Source organism: Cynara cardunculus (assembly GCF_001531365.2).
Source record: "Cynara cardunculus var. scolymus isolate 2C chromosome LG 7, CcrdV1, whole genome shotgun sequence".
Taxonomy (NCBI): Eukaryota; Viridiplantae; Streptophyta; class Magnoliopsida; order Asterales; family Asteraceae; genus Cynara; species Cynara cardunculus.
Window position 1 is genome coordinate 8,579,077 of NC_037534.1, and position 22,817 is coordinate 8,601,893.

General features: G+C 39.1%; 1 protein-coding gene across 5 annotated transcripts in view; it reads right to left on the reverse strand.

Moving 5' to 3' along the window:
- Positions 1–102: 102 nt before the first annotated feature.
- Positions 103–22,817, reverse strand: part of LOC112515621 (protein MON2 homolog) — a 56,032-nt gene continuing 33,317 nt past the window's right edge. For 2 of the 5 annotated variants that reach the window (XM_025122522.1, XM_025122526.1), the window contains 15 exons: positions 18,286–18,425; positions 18,039–18,199; positions 16,977–17,105; positions 16,815–16,900; positions 16,622–16,737; positions 16,420–16,532; positions 15,575–15,698; positions 15,254–15,375; positions 7,614–7,800; positions 7,296–7,518; positions 6,409–6,733; positions 5,596–5,735; positions 1,545–1,669; positions 1,267–1,468; positions 226–375 (listed from right to left, as the gene is read on the reverse strand). In XM_025122522.1, the coding sequence (XP_024978290.1) occupies positions 288–375; positions 1,267–1,468; positions 1,545–1,669; positions 5,596–5,735; positions 6,409–6,733; positions 7,296–7,518; positions 7,614–7,800; positions 15,254–15,375; positions 15,575–15,698; positions 16,420–16,532; positions 16,622–16,737; positions 16,815–16,900; positions 16,977–17,105; positions 18,039–18,199; positions 18,286–18,425 (2,281 nt within the window). In that variant the 3' untranslated portion in view covers positions 226–287. The other 3 variants (XM_025122523.1, XM_025122521.1, XM_025122525.1) reach the window with 3 other exon arrangements.

The following is a 22,817-nucleotide window of genomic DNA, read 5'->3' on the forward strand; positions in this document are numbered from 1 at the left end:
TTATAATATAATATAGATATATATATATATATATATATATATATATATATATATATATATAAAATGGGGTTTTTCCTTGTGTGTGGAGGGAAGAATAGGAGGAAACATGTATGGTTGTTGAGTGCATCATAACACACCTACATTCATTCCCTTACAAATACATGCCAATAACCCAACATTAAAAATTACAATTATGAAAACAAAAGAATAGAATTAGAGAAAGAAAGCCAACATCAAAACTTTGACAACTATCACTTGTTTGTACAAATTACTACTATTGCTACTACTCAATTTGTCAAGCATATTTTATGCAGTCCCAGTTGTGTGCCCACAAGCCTAAGTAAAACTTGCACCAGATCTCTAACTCGAGAATTCCTGCAACACCCCGATGTCCATTTAGATGCCAAACCAAATCAAACGAGTATCCCACCCCAAAGAGTAGAGCGATATGAAGACCCACAGAGTAACCACATATTTGTAAGTGGCAACAATATGATGCCATAACTTTAGCTTTTTCATCTTATGAGCATGGAACAAGCGACTAGAGGAAGGAGTGTACGAAGGACTTTCTGCAATTTCTTAATGGCGAACACATACTTCTTACATCCATACGACTTGTTTACAAGTTTTCGATAATAATTATCTGTGTAGCATGAAAGTCGGTTTCATTTCGAGTTCTATCTCGACCCTACTACCATTTGGATGTCTAAAAATGAGAGAAAGATGGGAACAAAAGCAAGATGATCATATTTGTGAACCATATCACTTGGGCAAAATGGACCTTCATACCTTTTTCATTTATTAATCTACCAAATCACTTTTGTGCTGGTAATCATATCAATTACATAATATTCTAATCAAATTAGCTGGCATGAAAATTATGTAATCAATATGATTGTGAGTGATTGATAAATCTCTTTGTTCGGAATAACATGCAGAATTATGAAAAAAAATTGTTTCTTTCTATCTTCTATGGTTTGGAATGGTTATGATGAGATAATTGATTATTCCCTCTGTCTTAAAATAAATGTCCCCATGTTTAATATAAACGTAACTTCCAAAACTGCCTACTTTCTAATTCTACCCTTATTATAAGATGAAGAAATTCAATCCTCTCTGTGTTATTAAGGGTAAAATTGTCATTTAGTTTAACAAAAAATGTAATAATTACACATTCCTATTTATTTTAGGATGGAGGGAGAATAATTTATGAAAACCCTTGGTTACGTTCATTCTAAAAGTGCATGCATATCAAGTATTACTTACCTCGACTTAACAAGCTCACACAAGGGGGAGAAAAGGACAAACAAATGTGCACGTTGGTCGGGGTTCTCCTCTACGAGACCACCCTTCAAATATGGGTGTAATGGAAGAACTGAAGCCGTTTCTGGATGCATGACAACACGTGCCATCTCTTGGAGTACAAATGCAATCTCACTGATTCTTGCTGACGGAAATGGTCGTTCACCTTCAGATAGGATTAGGAGAAAATGTTATACAACCCAATCATTAATGACACACGGATTTTGTTAGATGATACGCACCTAATTCCTTCTCGTCAGTCAAAAACTTCTTCAGTATGAATTCGCATCTTGTCATAAGTATCATGACGGAAATTTTGCTTATTTCTCCTCGAGTCTGATTCCAGACACTTGATTCATTGTTGTAACTGAGAAGAAGCAAGTCATAGATTATACATGAAGGTAATCGAAGCATCCAGCCGAAAATTATGCAGATGATTTGAAACTAGAAGTATACAACAATAAGACGCTTAAAAGAAAATATTATGTGTTCTATTTTCCTGATCTTACACCACCATTCTACGCCTACAGTAACAACTTTCACACCATTTATGGAAAAACTATGGATTGGACTTTAGACTGTTTTCCAAGTGGTGAATTATTGCTAAACATAAACACCAACATGTTGAAGAATAGTCTGACCCAATTCTATCTTCTAACGCTCCTCAGGTTGGGAGGACTGGTACCAACCATCAATTTAGCGGTAAAATGGATCTTTATAGAAAGCAAACTAGCCTAAAACTGAAAACAGGAAAGACTAGAAACCAAGATTGAAACTGATACTGACAAAAGAAAGAAATCAGCAGATTGATAGGGAACGGTCCACTAGCCCAAGCCCCGTTCTGGATCAAAGTCTACAAACACAGGAGGACAGGTGTAGGGCCGTAAGAGACCCAGTCAGTTAGTAGTGAGAGAAGTCATAAATAAAGAGTGTTGTCGTTGAGAGCCATGTGAGTAATTTTCTTTCTGTTGAGAGAATCGGTTGTTAGCTGCTTGGCCAGGGGGTTTACCAATTCTTTGGTTATCCTTTGATTTTGTTATTGTATTCCTTTGATTTCCAGTAATCAATAGCGTAGTCCTTTGTTCCAGTTTATTGTGCGATTATACAATTCTCGTTTCTATGACTTTGGCTCCATATCCAGGGAAAGCATGGTGGTTCCAGAAGCTCCAATGACTACCCGGTAGCAGACAAGAGTGGATGCTCAAGATGAGAAGATCGAATCCCTCACTAATCAAGTGAAGGATTTCTCTGTTTCGATAAATTCTATGAAGGAAATCCTGAATGAGTTGCCCAAATCCATTGAGAAGTTAATGATGGGTTATGATTAGTATCAGGGAAAACGATCTATTTATGAAGAGGAAGCCGAGGGGCCTCCATTTAAAGAACAAATAGTGAGAGACGATTATGAATCCAGCAAAACACTTCCAAATCAAGGTCTGGAATCCTTCATCAAACAACCATTTTGAGACCTCCCTCTTTTCGATGCCTAGGGTGAAGCTTCGACAGTTTGAAGGCATCAATCCCAGAGGATGGATCATCAAGGCAGAACTATACTTTCAGGTTCATCAAACTCCCTCTCCTCAGAAATTAAACTTACTCAAATGTATATGGATGGCTCTGCCCTTAATTGGTTTACTAATCTTCTAACCAAAAACACCATACACCACTTGGGATCAATTTTGAGACAAACTAATGGTCCGATTTGGTGGAATGAAATTCCACAACACACATAAAGCGTTGGGATCCCTGGTACGAAGGGGATATCGATGAATATATCAAGAACTTTGAAGCTCTCTCAGCCCTTATTCCAGATCAGTCGGAGGCTTAATCCACAGGGATGTTCCTTCGTCGCCTCCAAAGCGATATTAAGAATTGGTTTAGGACTCTCAACCCATGTACTTGTGATCAAGCGATGAATCTAGCCCGTCACGTAGCCATCGCAACTGCCATCCATGGAGATGAAATGAATCAGAAAGGAAATGCATCATTCACTTTTGGGGCCAGTGGTACTACCCAGGGCTGTTCTTGGAAGTATGGTCAACGTGATAAGTCCACTACATCAAATCCTACCCATTACCAAATTAGTCAACCCAAAACCAGGCCAATCAAGCCCAACCTAAAACACTCGAAACCACTAAAACCAATACCCCATCAACCGATTCCTGGAAGTAGCCATCTGACCAAACAAGAGTGGGAAGACCGTCATAAACGAGGACTGTGTTTTAGTTGCGGGTAGAAGTACTCTCCCCAACATAAATGTATAGAGGGGCTACTTAGGGTGATTTTATTGGTGGACGGCGAAGAGATGGGTGAAGACGGGAAGATTCGCTGTGTGGAGGCTGTTTTAGATGAGGAACATGCAGGATGGAGAATGTAACGTACTCGAACTCTATGGGCTTGCGTCAGATACGTCTTTGACTCTAAAGCACTCAAATTGGTGGGGGAAATTCGGGCCATTCCGGCATTGATTTTGGTCGACAGTGGAGCAACCCACAACTTCTTTTCCAAACATCTAGCCAACGCATTGGGATTAGAGATTCAACCCACAAATCCCCTTTCCATCAGTTTGGGTTACGGTACACGAGTTCAAATCTCCAAATGTTGCCAAGAAGTATCGATCCAACTTAGAACTTTTACTTGTGTGGTTGATGTCCTGGTCTATGACCTAGGATCCGTGGACATGATTCTTGGCATAGCATGGTTAGGGACCTTGGATGACATGGTTTCTAATTGGCAGACCCAACAAATACGGTTCTGGAAAGATGGAACCCCTTATTCAGTTGCAGGGAGTCTCCTCTCCATCTTATGGTCAACCTTCACTTAAGACACTGCTAGAAGAACAACTCTGCCTCTTATGGATCCTATTGGATACCGCCTTACTCCAGTTCTCTTCATTAATCTAGTCTCCTCAAGGCTTATCTCTGGCTAGCCAATTGAGAAAGCAATCGATCTCCGCAAAGGCCAGGGACCTATACGTGCCCTTCCTTGTTGGCATCCTCACCGACATAAGAACGAAATTCAACATCAAGTCCTGGAAATGCTAGAGACGGGGATTATCCGAGTTAATCTAACTTATTCCAGCAACGTAATCCTTGTAAAGAAACATAATCAAAAGAAAAGTAGTTATGGTCGCCAATCAATTGAATACCTGGGACACGTTATTGATGGCCGTGGAAAGTCAATGAAACCATCCAAGATCTTGGCCATTCAAGTTTGGCTAATCCCCAAAATACCAAGGTTGCCCGGGAATTTCTTGATTTAAAGGGGTACTACAGGAAATTAGTAAAAGATCCTGGGACACTGGTAGCATTGAAGAAGCAACTTGGGAGAATGCAGCCGCCATTCAAACTCAGTTCCCTGATTTCAGGCTTGAGGACAAGCCTGCTCTTCAACACGCGACATTGATAGGGAACGACCCACTAGCCTAAGCCCATGGATGAAAGTCTACCAACACAGGACAGGTGTAGGGCTGTAAGAGACCCAGTCGGTTAGTAGCGAGAGGAGTCTATATATAAAGAATGTTGAGAATTGTTGAGAGGCATGCGAGTAATTTCCAATCTGCTGAGAGAATTGTCTGTAGCAGCTTGGGTAGGGGGTTTACCAATCCTTTGGTTATCTTTTGTTATTGTATTCCTTTGATTTCCAGTAATCCACTAGCTTAGTCCTTTGATCCAGTTTATTGTTCGATTGCACAATTCTCGTTTCTATCACAGATGAAGGTGGCAAACAGATCACAGTCTGGCTCTCCTTCCAACTTGGATGATTCCTCCTAAAAGAAAATCCTTGTGCAAACTCCTCACAATGTAAGAGTCTGTTTCAAAAAATTACTTTTTCGAAAATGTCATCGTGAAAAATGTTATTTGAATCTAACTGGACTGGAACAATTTTTGGAGATGATTCAAAAGAGCCACAACAAGCTTGGCGAGGGTCAGCTGGCACTGCAAAGGCGAGTCAAAATAGGTGTGGTGAGTAGCACCCAGGGTTGGTCCGTCAGAGGTCAGCCAGATCTATGGTCTTAGAAACATGTGGCAGGAAAGTGGTGGAAAGAGAGAGATCACATTTGGCCAAGATCATATCGACTCATCATCACTAAAATATTATTCGGAACCAAAGAATATGAATGACAAACATTATTATGCATCTTATAAACTGTTATTCAACCTTAAAGTATTCCAGTAACTTAGATAAAAGGGTTTTTCTTGCAGCAAGAGGAAAATGAATAAGAATAAACAATGTTTATTAGAATGCGAAGACAAGGATGAAAAGTTTGGGAAGTCACAGATGAAGAAATACCTGCTCAAGGAAAATAACTTATGCAAACAAGTCAGAGAAAATCTGCTACAGTGAGGAGGCACAAGCTCCACTGTCTCAACAGACAACGAACATGTCCGAGAAGCACATCGGTCAAGGGTAATTATCAACCGTTCCAAGATCTGTATAAAAGAGTACGAGCATAAAAATTGAAAACAATGTTGAGAAGTAGGTTTCAAGCCTCTAATTAGTGGGCGGGTAATAACTACTAGAAAACAAGTCACATCCATAAACAGAATAAATTAGAAGAGCAGATTTTGATGTCCAGGATACAATGGAGTTCCTAAGCAGTTCAAGAGAAATATTAGTCAATGAATACGGGAAATTGTATTCAATCACTGGTCACATTATAAATGAGTATAAAGTTATGGCTGAATAGGCACAACCTCCATGAACAAATTTATTTGTTTGGCACTAAAACTAAAGGGATTACGTCTCAACCTCAAAAAGTGATGGTTGCCTTTTCTTCTCCTATCAAAGATGATACTTCTAAACTTTAAAGCATTGTGGATTCAAGACTTACTGCAACAAATTAGATGCCTACACAAAAGCTTAAAATAAACAATGATTAAATATTATTTTTTTATTTGTAGAGAGAGTGAAATTGGTTTTACTCTAAGATCACATTAGGTCAATGTAATTTATTATAAAATCTCTGGGAGCAAAGCAGTCATTGTGGTGAGGTTTGTGCCTGTTTAGCCATAACTTTATGACCATTTGCAATATGTCCAATACCAAAAAGGTTTCCGCATATTATCCATAAGTATATAAGTATATTGGTGAAAGGAAGATTACATCATGAGAAGCATCGATGTCCGACATCAGAATTTTGTCTCCCAAAACATCTAATAGTTCCATTTCAAGGGATTCATCATCCTCCTTTGATATTGCAGCAAGTGAATTGGAAGGAAGGGCACGCCCACAATAGCCTACAAGGAATATTTCATAGACATCAGCAACTTCTTTCCAAAGACGAATTCTCGCATGCCTGTTATTGGTTAGATCAGGCGCTGATAGACATGCTAATTTCTCAATGTCGTCAACAAGCAATTGGTTGAAGCTTTTAACAGCTAGTCCCCAAAGTCCACCGTCAGGATTTTCTCTCCTTGTTATCATGCACCTGAAAGGACAAAACTGTTTCTTCTGAATTCAAAACTATAGAGAAAAAGGAAATCTGGGGGAGAAAAGAATTCAAGGACTAATTTGGAGTAGAACAGAGCATCAAATACAGCAAAATTTGATGCCATGCTATTGTACATACAAAATTAATTAAAATAACCCTGAATACAAGTTGCTGAAATGTTGAGAAAATTAATTAAAATAACCCTGAATACAAGTTGCTGAAACGTTCTCAACATTTGAGAATTACTACATAAATAACATCTGGATAGGCAAAGGATAGAACCAAAAAATCTTATGTGAAATGAGCTGTCATGAAAAATAGCCTTGAGATAAATCTATATAAATACATGTAGGCATGCACATATGCATTTGAAGTTATCAAACTGCGACCTTGCTTTTTTGACAAATAAACAGCCATCAAACTGCCAAAATTTCTTAATGCAATTCAGAAAATAAGTTTCGTCTGCTGTTCCTTGGCCCCTTGTATGAATGAAAAAGATGCAAACAATTACAGATGGCATAATAAATCTAGCATTGAGAATATGGAGCAAAGTTCTAACCTTCCAAGACCTTGAATAATGTATGGAAAAGTAATAGATCTCTCTGCTACTGGAGCCTGTATAAACAAATCTACCAAGACAGGAACTAGCTTTTCGGCAAACAAATCACTTGAGATGGTTGTTGCTGAATCTCTTTTTGAATCAGAGCTTGAAGATGGAGATTCTACTTCAACTCGTTTGTTACTAGTGGTCCCATTAGGGATATCACTCATCTTCATAGTATCTGTGGAGATAATACTCGAATTTTAGCTTCTAAGTGCAGAAGGTGAGAGAAGAAATACACAAACCAAAATACAAACATCCTGGTCATGTCAATACCAGAAGTATAGCCCCTCGATTCAACAGGCTTTGCAGCATCTCCTTCATTCTCTACAAAAGAATCAGAATTTGGAAGATAATGCAATAGCTTCTGGAAGAAGACTGCCCACAGAGAAGGAAGGTGATTAGGTGGACGTAAAAGTGGAAATATCTCCAGTACTACACGCTGCACCGGCGGCACATGCCCCTGTAACAAAAAATTGTTAAAAACGGAAACAGTACTCTCTTGCACAATCATATGGACATGTCTGTCTAGGTTTTCCAATTTAACTCAACTTTCAAACGATACCTAACTAAAACAATACAAACAAGATTGCATGTATTCATCATAAATAACAACACCCAGATATATATATATATATATATATATATAGTTTTATGGTTGTTTAAAATTCTGTCACCTATGCTAGTGGTGGCTGATGAATCATGATCAAGTATCTCCTCTCTTCAGGACACTTTCGAAGAAGAGTTCCAAAAATTAACTATGCAGAGATAAAAATAAAGAAAGAGAATGACAATTGATGGAGAATAGAACACACGTAGAGGTCCCATATTGATATGATCTAACCTAAGAGTACAAGCTACCTACTTTCGTATTCTTTTGACACTCGGTTTCTCCGAAAGACGTTAAAATTCCGGTTCTCAAGTCTAACTTTTTTTTTGATTAACCTGGATATCCAACCCGCTATCTGAGCCGACTAATCCCAGGGCGACCACCTGCTTTGCAGATAGCCCGGAGTCACCGCATTTGAACCTCCGTGACCACAAGGGGATTTTTATTCCTCCTTGGATTTGAACCAGGAACCTCCTGGTACTTTTGACCTTTGGAGCCAAGCTCAAACCAATCAGGCACCACCCTTGTGGTTCAAGTCTAACTTCTTGCGAGGTTCAATGGAGTTATCAGTAGGTTTGCATCTGAGCATTCATGTTTCTTTAACTATATCTAGAATGTATATCCTTTGGAAAATAGTAACACCTTTATTTTATCGAGCTACTTTCATGCCAAGGAAATATATCTAGACTTGACATTGACGGTGTTTATATGATGTCAGTATCTGTACTGCCACTGGGATTGGAACGGGTGAGCTAGATTTGACATTTTAAGATAAATAGATTTTGCTTGAAGAACCTCGTTCGAGAATGACATGTTAAAATGTATAGGCAAGTTCAACGCAAAGAGAAAATCTACTAAAGGACAACAAGTTGCAATCGAGATTTGGAACATGAACATAGTGGAGTTCCAACTCAATAGTAAGTTGAATAGAAGCTACCACAGAATCCGAAGGCTTGATCCATCTGATGCATGATGCCATGATCAATTCCGGAATTATAGTTTTGTAGGAGTGAAGCATCGCCTTTTACCCTTATTTCTATTTAAGGTCATGGGAGATTCCTTTTAAGCCATTATACCCGTTTTCATGTTGAGTAGCTAACGAAAAATTGTAATTGTAGATCAAAAAGAGCAGCAATTGCAAAACTAAAACCTATCCTTTAAGGTTCACCAATGCTCTATAGCGATATGTCATAATATTGCAGAGAATAGTTGGAAGAAGAGAAAAACCGAGAGCAACAACAATTGGCAGAAGGCTCGCAACAGAAGTGGAAGCAGACTGCAAAGAAGAGGTTTTCCACAATAGAACCAATTCCAATTGTTTTATGTGCATTTGCTACAAGTATATGAAAGATCCCTAATAACCCTTTGTTGCCTAATGCTTTCTACTTCGCAAACTCAAGTACTTGGAGGTAATTTCACCCAAACTCCAATTTCAACACCGGCTGGTATTACAAGCAATCCATCACTCGTTAGGGTTCCAAAGAAAAAAATAGGTGATTTAGGCATCCCAACTGTTGGCTGCAAAAGATGGGCAACGGCGGATCTCATCATACTTTGACAGTGATGGAATGAGTGGCAACAAGGCACTGTGATGGAACAGAGGGTAACAAAACTCTGCAACAAGGGCAGACAGATGCTGCAAGTGTGCCAAGATGCTGCAACAAGGGCGGCGAAACAATCAATCTAGGGTTTTTATGCTAAAGATGGCAGCTAGGGTTTTAGCCGGAGATGGAGGAGATGACCTTCGAAGTAGGCTACGATGAATCAAACCTTGAATTTATTGATTTTATTTGTATATTTAAAAGACAGAATACGTGCCCTATATATAGGACAGATAATTACACTTTAATACCCTAAGCAGTTACACTTTAATACCCTCAACAATAASGTTATTTAACTTAGTCTAACATTCCCCCGCAAGTTGAGGGCGGGGAACGACCTGCAACTTGAACCGTAGAAACTCAAATCTTTGTGAAGACAAGGGCTTTGTAAAAACATCAGCAATCTGGTCATCAGTGGAGATAAACTTGACATTCAATTTTCCTTGAGCAATCTGGTCATCAGTGCGGGCATGAAAGACTGGATTTGCAGAAAGATAAGTTGCGCCAAGATTATCACACCAAAGTGTGGGTGCCTTGCAAATCAAACCGAGTTCATGAAGAAGGGACTTTAACCAAATCAGTTCTGCTACAGTGTCAACAATAGCCTTGTATTCAGACTCGGTTGAAGATCGAGAGGCAGTTCGTTGTTTGTGAGCAAACCATGAAATAAGGTTTGAACCCAAATAGATAGCATATCCCCCGTGGATCAACGATCGATAGGGCAGCCTGCCCAGTCGGAGTCTGAGAAGGCTCTAAGATTAGTGTCTAAGTGAGAGTCTGAAAAGGCTTGAAGTTGAGACCCCGTGTTGTAACGAAACAATAGACCGAGGTTGATCATGCCCTTTAGATAACGCAGGATTCGTTTGACACCAGCCCAATGATTTTCAGTCGGAGCATGCATGAATTGACACACCTTGTAAACTGCGAAGGCAATATCTAGAGGAGATAAAGTGACATACTGGAGGGCCCCGACTGTCTGCCGAAACCGAAAGGGATCATCAAGTAAGGGACTGTCATCGAGTAAGAGTACTTGAGAGGYACTCATAGGAGATGAAATAGGTTTGCAATCCGCAAGACCAGCTCGGTGAAGAATATCAAGAATATATTTTCGTTGAGACAAAAGTAAATCAGAACCATGGTGTACCACTTCAATGCCCAAGAAATAATGCAGTTGGCCCAGATCTTTAAGAGCAAATAGAGAGTTGAGACGATCAATGATGGTAGTTACGGCAGTTGGGTTGTTACCGGTGATGATGATGTCATCGACATATACAAGAAGATAAACGAGCGTGTCATCAGAGTTGAGAATGAAGAGAGAAGGGTCAGTTTTAGACCCACAAAACCCCAGCTGTTAAAGAGCAATAGACAATTTTGTGAACCAGGCACGAGGAGCTTGTTTGAGCCCATATAACRACTTGTTCAGTAAGCACACATGATCTGGCCTGTTAGGATCAACAAAACCAGGAGGTTGGCGCATGTAAACGGTCTCTTGAAGATCACCATGTAAAAATGCAGTCTGGATATCTAACTGACGTAGAGACCATTTATTTGTGACGGCCAGTGATAACACGGTTCTGATTGTAGCAGGTTTGATTACTGGGCTGAAAGTCTCGTGATAGTCAATTCCATGTTGTTGATGGAAGCCCTTGGCAACAAGTCGGGCCTTGTACCTGCTAATCTTTCCATTTGCATCTGTATTCAACCTGTAAACCCATTTACAATCAACCACGTTAGTATTAGGAACAGGGGGAACTAATGTCCACGTGCCATTTCGATGAAGCGCAGTCAACTCTTCAGCCATTGCTTGGCGCCATTCTAGGGACTTGTTGGCAATGGTAAAGAAGGTAGGTTCAATAGGTAAGGTAGGGGTAGTGGTAGCAGTGTAGGCAGCGTATCAGGTGATGGGTTTAGGGTTGGGACGAAGGTTAGGAGGCCGAGGCCGAGGGGCTGGAGGTGAGTGGGTGGGGGCGGGATTCGGTTCTGGTGAGGACCCGGGGTTAGGGGTTTGGGAGGGTGAGGTTGGTGGGGTTGTATCGAGTTGTGGAGATGGTACGGAAGGTGGTGGTGGGGTTGTTTCGGGTTGTGGAAGTGGTACGGAAAGTGGTGGTGGTGGTGAGTTGGGTTCGGTTGGAAAACCGGGTGGTGGGGTAGGGAAAATAGATAAGTATGGAGAGTCGGGTTGGGATGGAGAGTGGGTAGAAGTAGGTGGTTGATAGGGAAAAACATGCTCATTGAAACGAACATGTCTGGCTATGTATATCCGTTCAGTGGAAGGATCAAGGCACTGGTAACCATGGTGAACAGGACTGTAGCCAAGGAAGACACACGGAGTGGARCGAWAATCAATCTTGTGATGGTTATACGRACGAAGATAGGGAAAACATTGACATYCAAAGACTCGAAGAAAGGAGTAATCAGGTTTGCGTTTGAAAACGTGTTCATAGGGAGATTTGTTGGAGGAGACACGAGAGGGGAGTCGATTTATTAAGTATACGGCGGTTTGAAAAGCAAAATKCCAGAAGCGTTGARGAAGAYTGGATTGGRCTAGGAGTGTGAGTCCAGTTTCGACAACATGACGATGACGACGTTCTACAATGCCATTTTGTTCGCTTGTATGGGGACAAGAACGGCGATGAATTATGCCAAGGTTGTGGCAGAAGGTAGTTAGAGGTCGAAACTCTCCCCCCCAATCGGACTGAATACACTTTAACTTGGTGTTAAATTGGCGTTCAGCCATTTTAATAAAGTTTATTAAGACTGTATAAACATCAGATTTCTGAATTAAAGGATAAAACCACATATATCTAGAGTGATGATCAACACATAACAAAAAGAAACGATGACCATCGAAGGATGGTGTATGCGAATGGCCCCAAACATCACAATAAACAAGATCCAAAAGATTATTGCTATGAAAATTTGAATCGGATAAAGATAGTTTTGAGGATTTTCCTAGTTGACAAGCAGAACACAAGTTATTTGATAATTTGTCCGAAACAGGTAAAGAACAATGAGAAATAATTGAACGAAAAACTTGAGCATGAGGATGACCCAAGCGTTGATGCCAAATGTTCGAGGAGGCTTTGACAGCAGTAAATGCAACTTTAGGTAAAGACTTGAGTGTAGGAAGACGGATGGAGTACAGTCCTTGTTCACTGGGRCCCGTTAGGAGGATAGTGCGTGTAGACTCGTCCTTCACAACAAAATAAGATGAGTGAAATTCAAAGAAAACATGATTATCGACACAAAATTTTTGAACGGATAAAAGGATTTTTTTTAGTTCAGGGACATGAAGTATATTAGATAATTTAAAGGTTTTGTTAGGGGAGTAAAGTTTTGAGGAGCCAATGTGAAAGATGGGTATAGAGTTACCGTTACCAACAAGTAAAGAATCGTTACCAAAGTAGGCCTCGGAGTTGTCAAGGCTAGATAGATCTGGAGTGGCATGGTGATTTGCGCCAGTGTCGGGCTTCCAAGTAGATCCTGATTGCGAACCAGCATCGGAGTAAGTAGCATAGTTGGCCTGTGGCGCTGCACGGGATTGTTTAGGCTGGTTAGGACACTGAGAGGGTAGATAACCAATTCCACAGCGATTACAATGACCATACACCATGTTTTGAGTAGAAGCCCAAGAGAATTGACGTGTGCCATTACTATCACGATTACGAGAGTTGAAAGCAGGTCGTGAGTTACCACGTGAAGATCCACGAGAACCGCGACCACCACGGTTGTTATTGAAAGACCGGGATCCAAAATAATCCTGTGGTCGTGATGAAGTTGCAGGGTTCAGTTGATATCCCAATTGGGAAGCCATGAGTTGAAGATTATGAAGTTGTTGTTGTATGGAGTCGAAATTGGGCTGCTATAGTGGTGTAGAGGCAGCCGTAAGAGGCTGCTGAGCAGAAGAGGCAGTCGCAAAGAGAGCCTGGGGAACTTGCGGATTTGTTGCCAAGATCCTTGTAATCATATAATAATGGTCACTTAATAAACCATGCAATTCATTGAAGTTGACAGGAGGGGAGCGAGCCAAGAGGTTTGCTTTGAGACCATTGTATTCTTCACGAAGCCCTGCTAGGTTAGCATAACCAGATCTTTGTCTTTCATTGGTTCGCCTATATTGGCTAGAGCAGTTGCATATTCTTGTGCTCTACTGAGGTATTCGGCAGGGTTTTTTTTTCACCCTTCATGGTGATTCGAAGTAATTGATTTTTAAGAGTAAATTCATGGGATGAAGTAACCGGAGCATACGCTCGTTCTAAAGACAGCCATATCTCTCGAGATGTTTTGCCCTGAATATGTTGAAAGGACTCTTCTGACACAGTAGAGATGATGAGCATACGGATGTGAGCGTCGTTGGAGACCCATGGTTGGTAGCTTGGATTGTCAGTTGTAGCAGATCCGTTTGTAACCTTCGATTCTGGACAGGGAATAGTGCCATCAATGTAGCCAAAAAGATTGTGAGAGGTAAGAAAAGATTCGACCATTGATCGCCAATAGCCWTAGTTYGTGGSTTTTAGGGTGAAGGCAAACTTGTGAGAATTATGGGTTGTTTTCTCTTGATTAGTGAGAGTTATGATTGCGGCCATAGTAGCTTGGAAGAGGTGACGGCTGGAAGAATGCTGCTGGAGGTTTGTGACAGTTGGAGGAGTTTCCGGGGGTTGCGTCGGCTGTCTGAAGGTCGTCGGAGGTTGGGAATGGTGCCGCCGGAAGTTACGTCGGTCAGGCTGGAGGTTTTGTTGGCTGAATTGAAGCCAGAAAAAGAAGGGATTTGATTGGCTCTGATACCAAATCAAACCTTGAATTTATTGATTTTATTTGTATATTTAAAAGACAGAATACGTGCCCTATATATAGGACAGATAATTACACTTTAATACCCTAAGCAGTTACACTTTAATACCCTCAACAATAAGGTTATTTAACTTAGTCTAACACGATGAAGATTTAGGGGCCGTTTACCAAATGCTTACCTTGTAAGCACTTACTAGCAAGAGCCACCACTGTCACTTACCTTGTCGAGTAACATTCTAGGCCATCAAAATGGATTGTTTGTAAGCGTCCCTTACTCGGTAACCGTTAACCAGGTAAGCATCTTTTCCCTCAGTTACAGGGCAAGCACCTTGGTTGATACCATGCCTCTTACTGGGTAAGATTATCGGTCCATAATGTTCACCCGGTAAGGCAAGTGATCCAACCAAAGGGCCTTTGGCCTAGCAGTATGTGAGTCTTTGGCCTCCTAGGAGGTCAGGGGTTCAAACCTCACCAAAAGTAAAGAAGGGGTGTGAGTTTATTTGTTCTATTTTGCCGTATATAAATATTATATACTAAAAGAAAAAGGAAAGTGATCCAATAAGCATTCCGTAATGGCCCCGTAGTGTGATTTAAGCTCGGATGACATGTAGAAATTTCCACCTCTTTCTCATATCTCTAATCATATTACAACATTGGTCTATATAGCATAATCAAATGAATCTATTCCTAAAATAGAGGCTAAACAAAATGAAAAGATAAACATAAAATATATTCCCAACCTTCTATAGAATTCAACACATTGAAATGTAAGACATGACAATAATAATCTTCTTTTACTAGTGTACATTCCTTACCTTGCTCGTGAAGATTTCCCAATATAAATAGCAGTTAAACACTCAAATGAAGCTAAAGGCTCAAAAGTAATAATTCCTTATGCAAATATTAGAACTCACAAATTCAGCTTCAAAATTACTTTGGGTGATGTTTGCTTCTTTGATTGCAGACTCAATGATAGAAAGCAACTGTGCATACATGCTACTATCAAACATCCCTTGTGCATGCACATATACTTCTCCTGTTAAAAACGGAGAATTCAGAAAACTCTTGGTGCATGTAGCAGTATATGGAAAATGACTATAAGATTATAGATTGACAAAAAGATGAAACATTATGTTTGTATCTTTTTTTTTATGTAGCAATACCAAGGAATATGAGAGATAATGTAAACAGTAACAGAAATGCAAAAGGCCATCCAAGGTCATACAAGTTATTACCTAGCCCATGTATTATCTCCTGCTTCACCTTGTTTGCTACCATATCATTACATGAAGTTGGGTTGCGAAGAATAATATCATAAACATCAAGAACAGATTTGAGATATGGCATTGGCAGATTTCCCTGGTTCAAAGAAATATATTGAGTGGATTGACAAACACAAGGTCATACTTTGTTGAAATGAATGTCTAACTTACAGCGCCAATAAGGACAAAGTTCAGGGGATATAAAATCAAATTGATTTCAAATTATTTTACCAAAATGTATCAAAACATGAAAAGTTGGCAAGATTCGAAAAACCTTTCGAGAAATAGCCAAGAGTACTAAGTTGATTACGTCTGATGGTAAACATTGCAATTTTTATGAACAAAATATAAAAAACCAAGGACCATCCAGCAGGACAGGGTTTCCTATACGTGTAGAGCATAAATAACATGCAGGAAATTTACCCTTTATCTTGATAAAAACCAAATCAAACCAACCCAGTGAGTCCCACATGGAGTAGGTTCTAGGAAGGGTAAGATGTACGCATACCTTACCTCTACCCCGAATCCCCGAGGGGTAGAGAGGCTCTTTCCGTAAAGACCTCCCAGCTTGAAATTAGTTTTAGAAAGTATGATGTTGTGAGAAACATTTGGTTCTAAAAGCTAGACAAAAGTTTGGAATAGAAGAAAGAGAAATGACAAATGGGGCAGAAAATGAAACCATATTGGGGGAATAAAACGAAACCATATTGGGGGCAGCAAGTTGTTGGAGTACTTCAGGCAAGTAGATCACCAGATCCAGGTGACCTGAAGAAAGCCACCAATGCAAAGTAGAAACACAACCAACGAAACTGGCTTACCTTGGGGGAGTGGGAGAGGACTGTTGACTGCAAACAACCTACTGCAGCAAGGGCAACCTCTTTACTACCATTCGCAATGCTGTTCTTAACGAAACAAAGCAAAGACTCCCATCCTGCAGAACACAAATTCAACTTAACCATTATTCTGGTTTCTTAAAAGAAAGCACACATAGTTTGTACATGATCCAATAAAAGGACTTACCAGACCAAAAATTGGTTATACTTCTTAATAGTGGAAAGAAAGTACGCAGGATACGAGCAATTCCACTAAATACAAGCACAAGTGTTTCATCCCATTGTTTTTGAGCTGTGTTACGACTGGATATTTAAAACACCATGAAAATCTGTTTAATAACTGTAGTGAAATGAATCAAGCAAAGTCTACATTCAGATACCTATGATGTATGAGCATATGTACTGCTTTTCCGCCACGGACGCCAAGTTCTTTCCCATGCCATTCATCTTTGGAAGATGTTGCAGCCTGTAATCAGATAATCGTGTTCAAGAGGGACAGCAAAAAAATACCATGAAGTATACTTACATACACTGCACCTTACCATGTGAGAAGCACGATCTAGAGTAGTGAAAACATAATTCCATAGACAATCTTCCCACATGCTCTTTGAAAGCTTTTGTCCATGGCTTCCAAGGATTTGAAAAAGTGTCCGCACTGCTGAGTTTCTAACCTAAATATGAATAACGCAAGTAATAGCCAAAAGTTAAAGTAAATAATGACTCCCCTGATGATGCTGAGAGAAAATGAATAGTAGAGGTTGCAAACAAAGTATACATGAAATTGCAAGCATTTTTATATACAAATTAGCATATATGTTGGATGATGACAGGTTACCTATACATTTAGTTTTCTATACCACCTAAGATAAACTGATATCGTATGAAAATGATAGCACTGATAACTAACCATTTTGGTTCATTAAAATAGTTCTATTATCTTCAAGCCCGAGTGTCCTTTGTGTTCAAAGAGTTGTCATATGCCATTAGTTTCAAGAAAAATATGGATCTAAGAAAATGTGTCATCGTCACTAATTAAAACAGTAATAATAGAGTGTACATAGGCCAATGGATACTGATACCCAATAGGACAAACATGCCCAACTAGCTACATGCACAATATTTTCTTTGAATAGGTTTTGAAAAAACACTAGTGTGGCCCATTGGCATTCAAAAACAATATCTAGAAACCATATGACTCTATTAATTGGAATTTCCTTATGTGCTCCCTGGTCCTATTCAGATTTTACCCATGTATGATAAATGGGTGTCACCACTACCTCCTATTCTGTAGTGGTGAATGGCAATAGCCATAGTTTTTTCCATGGTAAACGTGGTATTCTGCAAGGTAACACAAGCTGTTTGCCTAGCTTCTTTCTTCACTTAACCTGTGACATCTAACATTAATCTACAAAATTGATGAACGTCAAACGATATGTTAGACTGATAACAGCTTCATAACCAGACTTGCCATCACAAATAAGATATTTTTAATATTAACTCAGAGTCTGATAAGATATCTGAATCTTGCAAAAAAGAAATTCCATACAACTCAGCAGTCCTGAAGTCGGCATGCTTGAAGCCCAACTTGTAGGAGAAGAAATTACCTCTGGCCTTTCATCAGCTCCCAGATTTTGGAGTAATGAAAACACAGAAAACAACAACTTTTCATGTTCAGCTACGGTAATTGAGGGATCTTGTTGGTTAGCTTTTTTAACAGTATTCAAAGTCTGTTCTATCTTTTCACCATTCTTGTGGTCCAGAGTTTCTGCAGAATAGGCAATTTGAAGATAAACTAATTTGTAAATTTATTATCACGAAAGCTGATCAACTGATACAAAATCAGAAACAAACCTCTTCCCTTATCCTCTGTAGGACCCTCAAACAGACCTTTGGCAATAAAGTCGGTAGAAGTCCACAGCAGACCGATTGCTGTTAGGCTGATATTCAATTCAGTCTTCTGAGCACTATATGCACCAGTAACATCTATACATCTGAATGAGTCCAAGTGGCAATTTAAACAGTCAAAAGAAGAGTTGAAAACACGAAAAGGAGAAAAAGAAAACAAAAGTAAAAATCAAAATGGAAGAGCAACTCAGCAGCAAGCATTCATCTCAAACTAGATTGTACACTAAGACGAAAACCAATTAGAAAATATAACAGTGCAACCCAAAGACTTATGAGGAAGTAGACCTTGAGGGTTCTAGGACACAAATACCAGCCTATCCAACACTCCCTACATAAAACCAACTCCATTGGTATATTCCACTCACGCAGACCACTCTTCATAACCTCCCTCATACTAGTCTTAACAACTCTCTAACAGTCCTAGTGACCTCATCTGCATGTAAATTTCCTTCACAAAATATGTATCACACATACAAAAATGTACATACATGCATGAATATACATACATATGTAATGATGTACATACATGTATACATGCACATACATACATGTATCCATATACATATGCATTTATATGATTGTATATGGATCCATATAGATAGGTACACATATGTTAGACAAATATACATACTTGTACAAACATATATACATTACATGTTCCTTGTCCACTATAGCGTTTTTCCTTCCTATACAAAGTGATTACCTTATAATTGAACACATATCCAAATATATACTACATATACTTGCATAGACATATGTATCTACGTACATATGCATATGCATAGATACGCATCTTAGTATACAAAAACAATGGTAACATAGAAACTGAATGCATCTTTTTCCTTAAGTGGTCTCCATAGGTGGGTCAGGGGGTACAAACTATGCACACCTAACCTCTAGCCCGAAGAATACGGTTGTTTCCATGAAGATCTCCAGCTCATGAAAAGTGTGCTAAAGGAATGCATAGAAGATACAAGTTGAATAACTAGTTAAGAGTAAACCATAACATACTAATAGTAGTTACAATAAAAACATAATCACGGTAGAGAAACTACACACCCCTAGTCTAACCTAGGGCTCTAGTAACCTGACTACTGATGCACTAACCCTATCTCCCAATGAGCATATGAGACATTCAAGTTCATGCTGATTTTGTTTACAAGAGGTACTCGATACTGCTCGTTAAAAGGCCCAATTAGTTTGTCCTTTTGTTTACTGTTTATCCTTGTAAGCCATCGTACAAATGCGCACCTCGTTCATATATAAATAATTACTCCCTTCATGAGCAAATTATTCTAATCCTCTATAGATTCATGATAACCATCATTTAGAGAGTTATATACACCTTGTTTAATTCCTTTTTGTGTCTTTGTTTCATGTCATAATCCATCTCTTAGCTAGTTTTTAGTAATTTCATTTATGTTTCTGGGAGCTATTGGTATAATAGATCTTAAAGATGGTTACTTTGTTCATTCTTGTGTTGAATATCAAAGAAAGACAACTTGTTTAGATCTTGTGTCTTTGTATTGATATAACAGAGAGCTTGTTGCACATGATACAAGAATGATTGTAGAAATTACTCTTTTTTCTGCTTTCTTTATGTGTAAAATGGACTCAAAACCTTTTTTTTAAACAGATCCTGAGTTGTGAACGTGCAAATATCAGTTACCGTTCTTTGCCATTCGTACTCTCATTTTTTACGTTCAAGTATCCTTATTTTAGAGCACTTGGCAGACAGGTTAATCACTCAGTGTTTAGTTGTGTTGAGACTTGGAACTGAGCTTAACATACACAACATTAACTTAAATGAGCAAGAATAGGCTAGGAAAAACATATCCAGCACATAGAAATACGCATGATCTTGTATAGCTGGTTAGATCTGTATAGGAATATGAGTTATCATATATGAGTCCAGTGTTTTAAACTCAGTAAAGTTCTTTGTTATCAATGTTTAACAGAGTTGAGTTATGCTGTAGGATGTTCAATTTACTTCCTATTGATGTAGCAATTCAAGAGAGGCTTGTTGATAGGCCATCCATACGCTGCATGTATGGGAGGCATAAGTCTAACAATGGGTAAATTGGGTAATTCTACTAGATTGTGGGGCTGTCACTTGGGTTTGTCTTCTGCTAGGTGATTATGCATTAATTACCAAGAATATTTTAGGCTTTTTTTTTGTAAGGGTGTCCGGGCCAAAGCCCGACTAATCCCCGGCAATTTTTGGAGGCTAAACATGGCCCCACTTAAATGTCGCCAACACTCCCCTCCCAGGGCTCGAACTTGGGTTCATGACTATGCCATGCCCAAGTCTTTACCACTAGGCTGGAAGGTCTTTGACAATATTTTAGGCTTTATGAGTTTCTTCTATAGCAAACTTTATTCTTTTCAATTGTATGCTTTGCTCTGTGGTAGAGATCCACCCTCTTGAAACTTTGAAAGTTGGGTGTTCTCAATCTTACGCATAAATAAAAATCATTCCACAACTTTATCCTAAAATTTGTACCCATACAATCTTCCTTATTTCTGAAATAGTGTTAGCGGCAATTTGTCCTCTGAAGTTACTAGTTTCTTGTGTTGATTTCTCTTACTTTGAAGTACAATCCTTGCGGAAATGATATGCAGTATTTTTACGACTTCGTTACTTGTTAAAGGCAACATCATGGCCATGTGTACACTTGCACAACTAACGCTAATTATTGTGATAACAAACGACTGAGTTTAAATCTTGCCACATTTTACTTATAAAGACCCCCTCTTCATTGACCAAATTTGAGCTACTTGCGTGTTTACTACATTGTAGATAACTTCAATGATCCCTTAAAGGCCGATTAGACTAACAAAAAATATGAAGAGTTAGGGGCCGTTCACTAAGTGCTTACCGGGTAAGTGCTTACCGGGTCACTTTACCTTATCGGATGAACACGACAAAGAATGAGAATCTTACCCGGCAAGAGCGATGACAAGGACCGAGAGTCTTACACGGTAAGTGAGAGTGACAACTCTTACCCGATAAGCGCTTACCGGATAGAAATGCTACATACGATGCCGTTTTAATATACTAGAACTTTACATGGAAAGTTAAGTGAAAGTATTGACTATCATCGGTTTGTGCTTACTGGATAAGAGTCGGGTAAACGACCCCTTGAGCATGCTTGATCTATATTCCAACTTGAAGAGTGTTAGAGATGGTGGCATTTGTGGTAGTGTAATTGTTATGTGTGAATCCAAAACAATTAGTATTATATATGCTCCAAATGTTGTCAATAACGAATTGCATTTCAACAATATAAAGAGCTAAACATACTAGAACACTAATATGTAAGGATATTATACGTTAAGAAAATCCCTTCAGTGCTAATGAATGAGTATAGGTGTCACTTATGCTCAAAGTGAACAACATCTTTCAATTTTTAGCATTCCTTACTAGGTTGAACTAGATGTAGAAGTATCGTGAGCAAGAGGGGTTCATATTACATCTACAGATGGCACATTCAATAATACTATGCTACAAGTCATAGCCACAATGACACCAACCTAGAGAACAATCATATACACTTCTCATACCATGAGTATAATTTCATCCCTAAGAATTCTCTAAGTCATGTAGAGAGCACACACAAAGCTTTAGAGTGGAGATCTCACAAGACACATGATGAGCGTTTGATCATATGAATCTCTATATTTGAGCAGATACTAATCCAAATCATTTCCCATCTTTACATTAGCTTGATATTTAACCACTCATGATATCCTAGCAATAAACAAATGAAATCGTGTGTCCTACTTGCCACATCTTTTTAATGTTTTTAAACAAAGAAATATTAAATAAAGTGAAGGAAGGAGAGAAAAAATGGTGCAAACATGGTTGCCAACCCACAACATCCACCACTACCGGTTCAAAAACACCACCATCATTACCACTATGTCCCCTAAATACCTCACCATCATTATAGCCACAAACTTCTAACCATCACCACCAACTCTATGACCTTCATCATTGTACCCATCAAAGAGCAAAGATTAACGCCAAACATGTGGATGTTGCCAGAGAAAAACCATCGCCTCAAGAGAGAGAACTTATCTTCGAGAGTAATTTATCCAAACAACTCCATGCCTCTTCCATCAAAACAAATCAAAAAAAAAAAACATGATACTAACAAAGAAAGGGCCCTTGGCAATAAGGGAATAATAAAGCAAGCTTTGAAGAGTGGATTTCATTCAATACAAGGCCTTACCAACTTGACCTAATAGGGTGGGCACCTTTCCAACCCGATAGCTTTGTGCTGAATTTTTGTGAAATTACAGCTATATTGGCATCCACTACGTCTCTCATTGATTCTCCAACATGCAAATCCTTTGTGGGATTGAGTAAAGCACGAACCAACAATCCATGATATCAGTACCAAAATAAGAATGAGAGAAAATATATCATGGATCTGAAGTGAAGAAACATATGTTGAGAATACACGTTATATTTA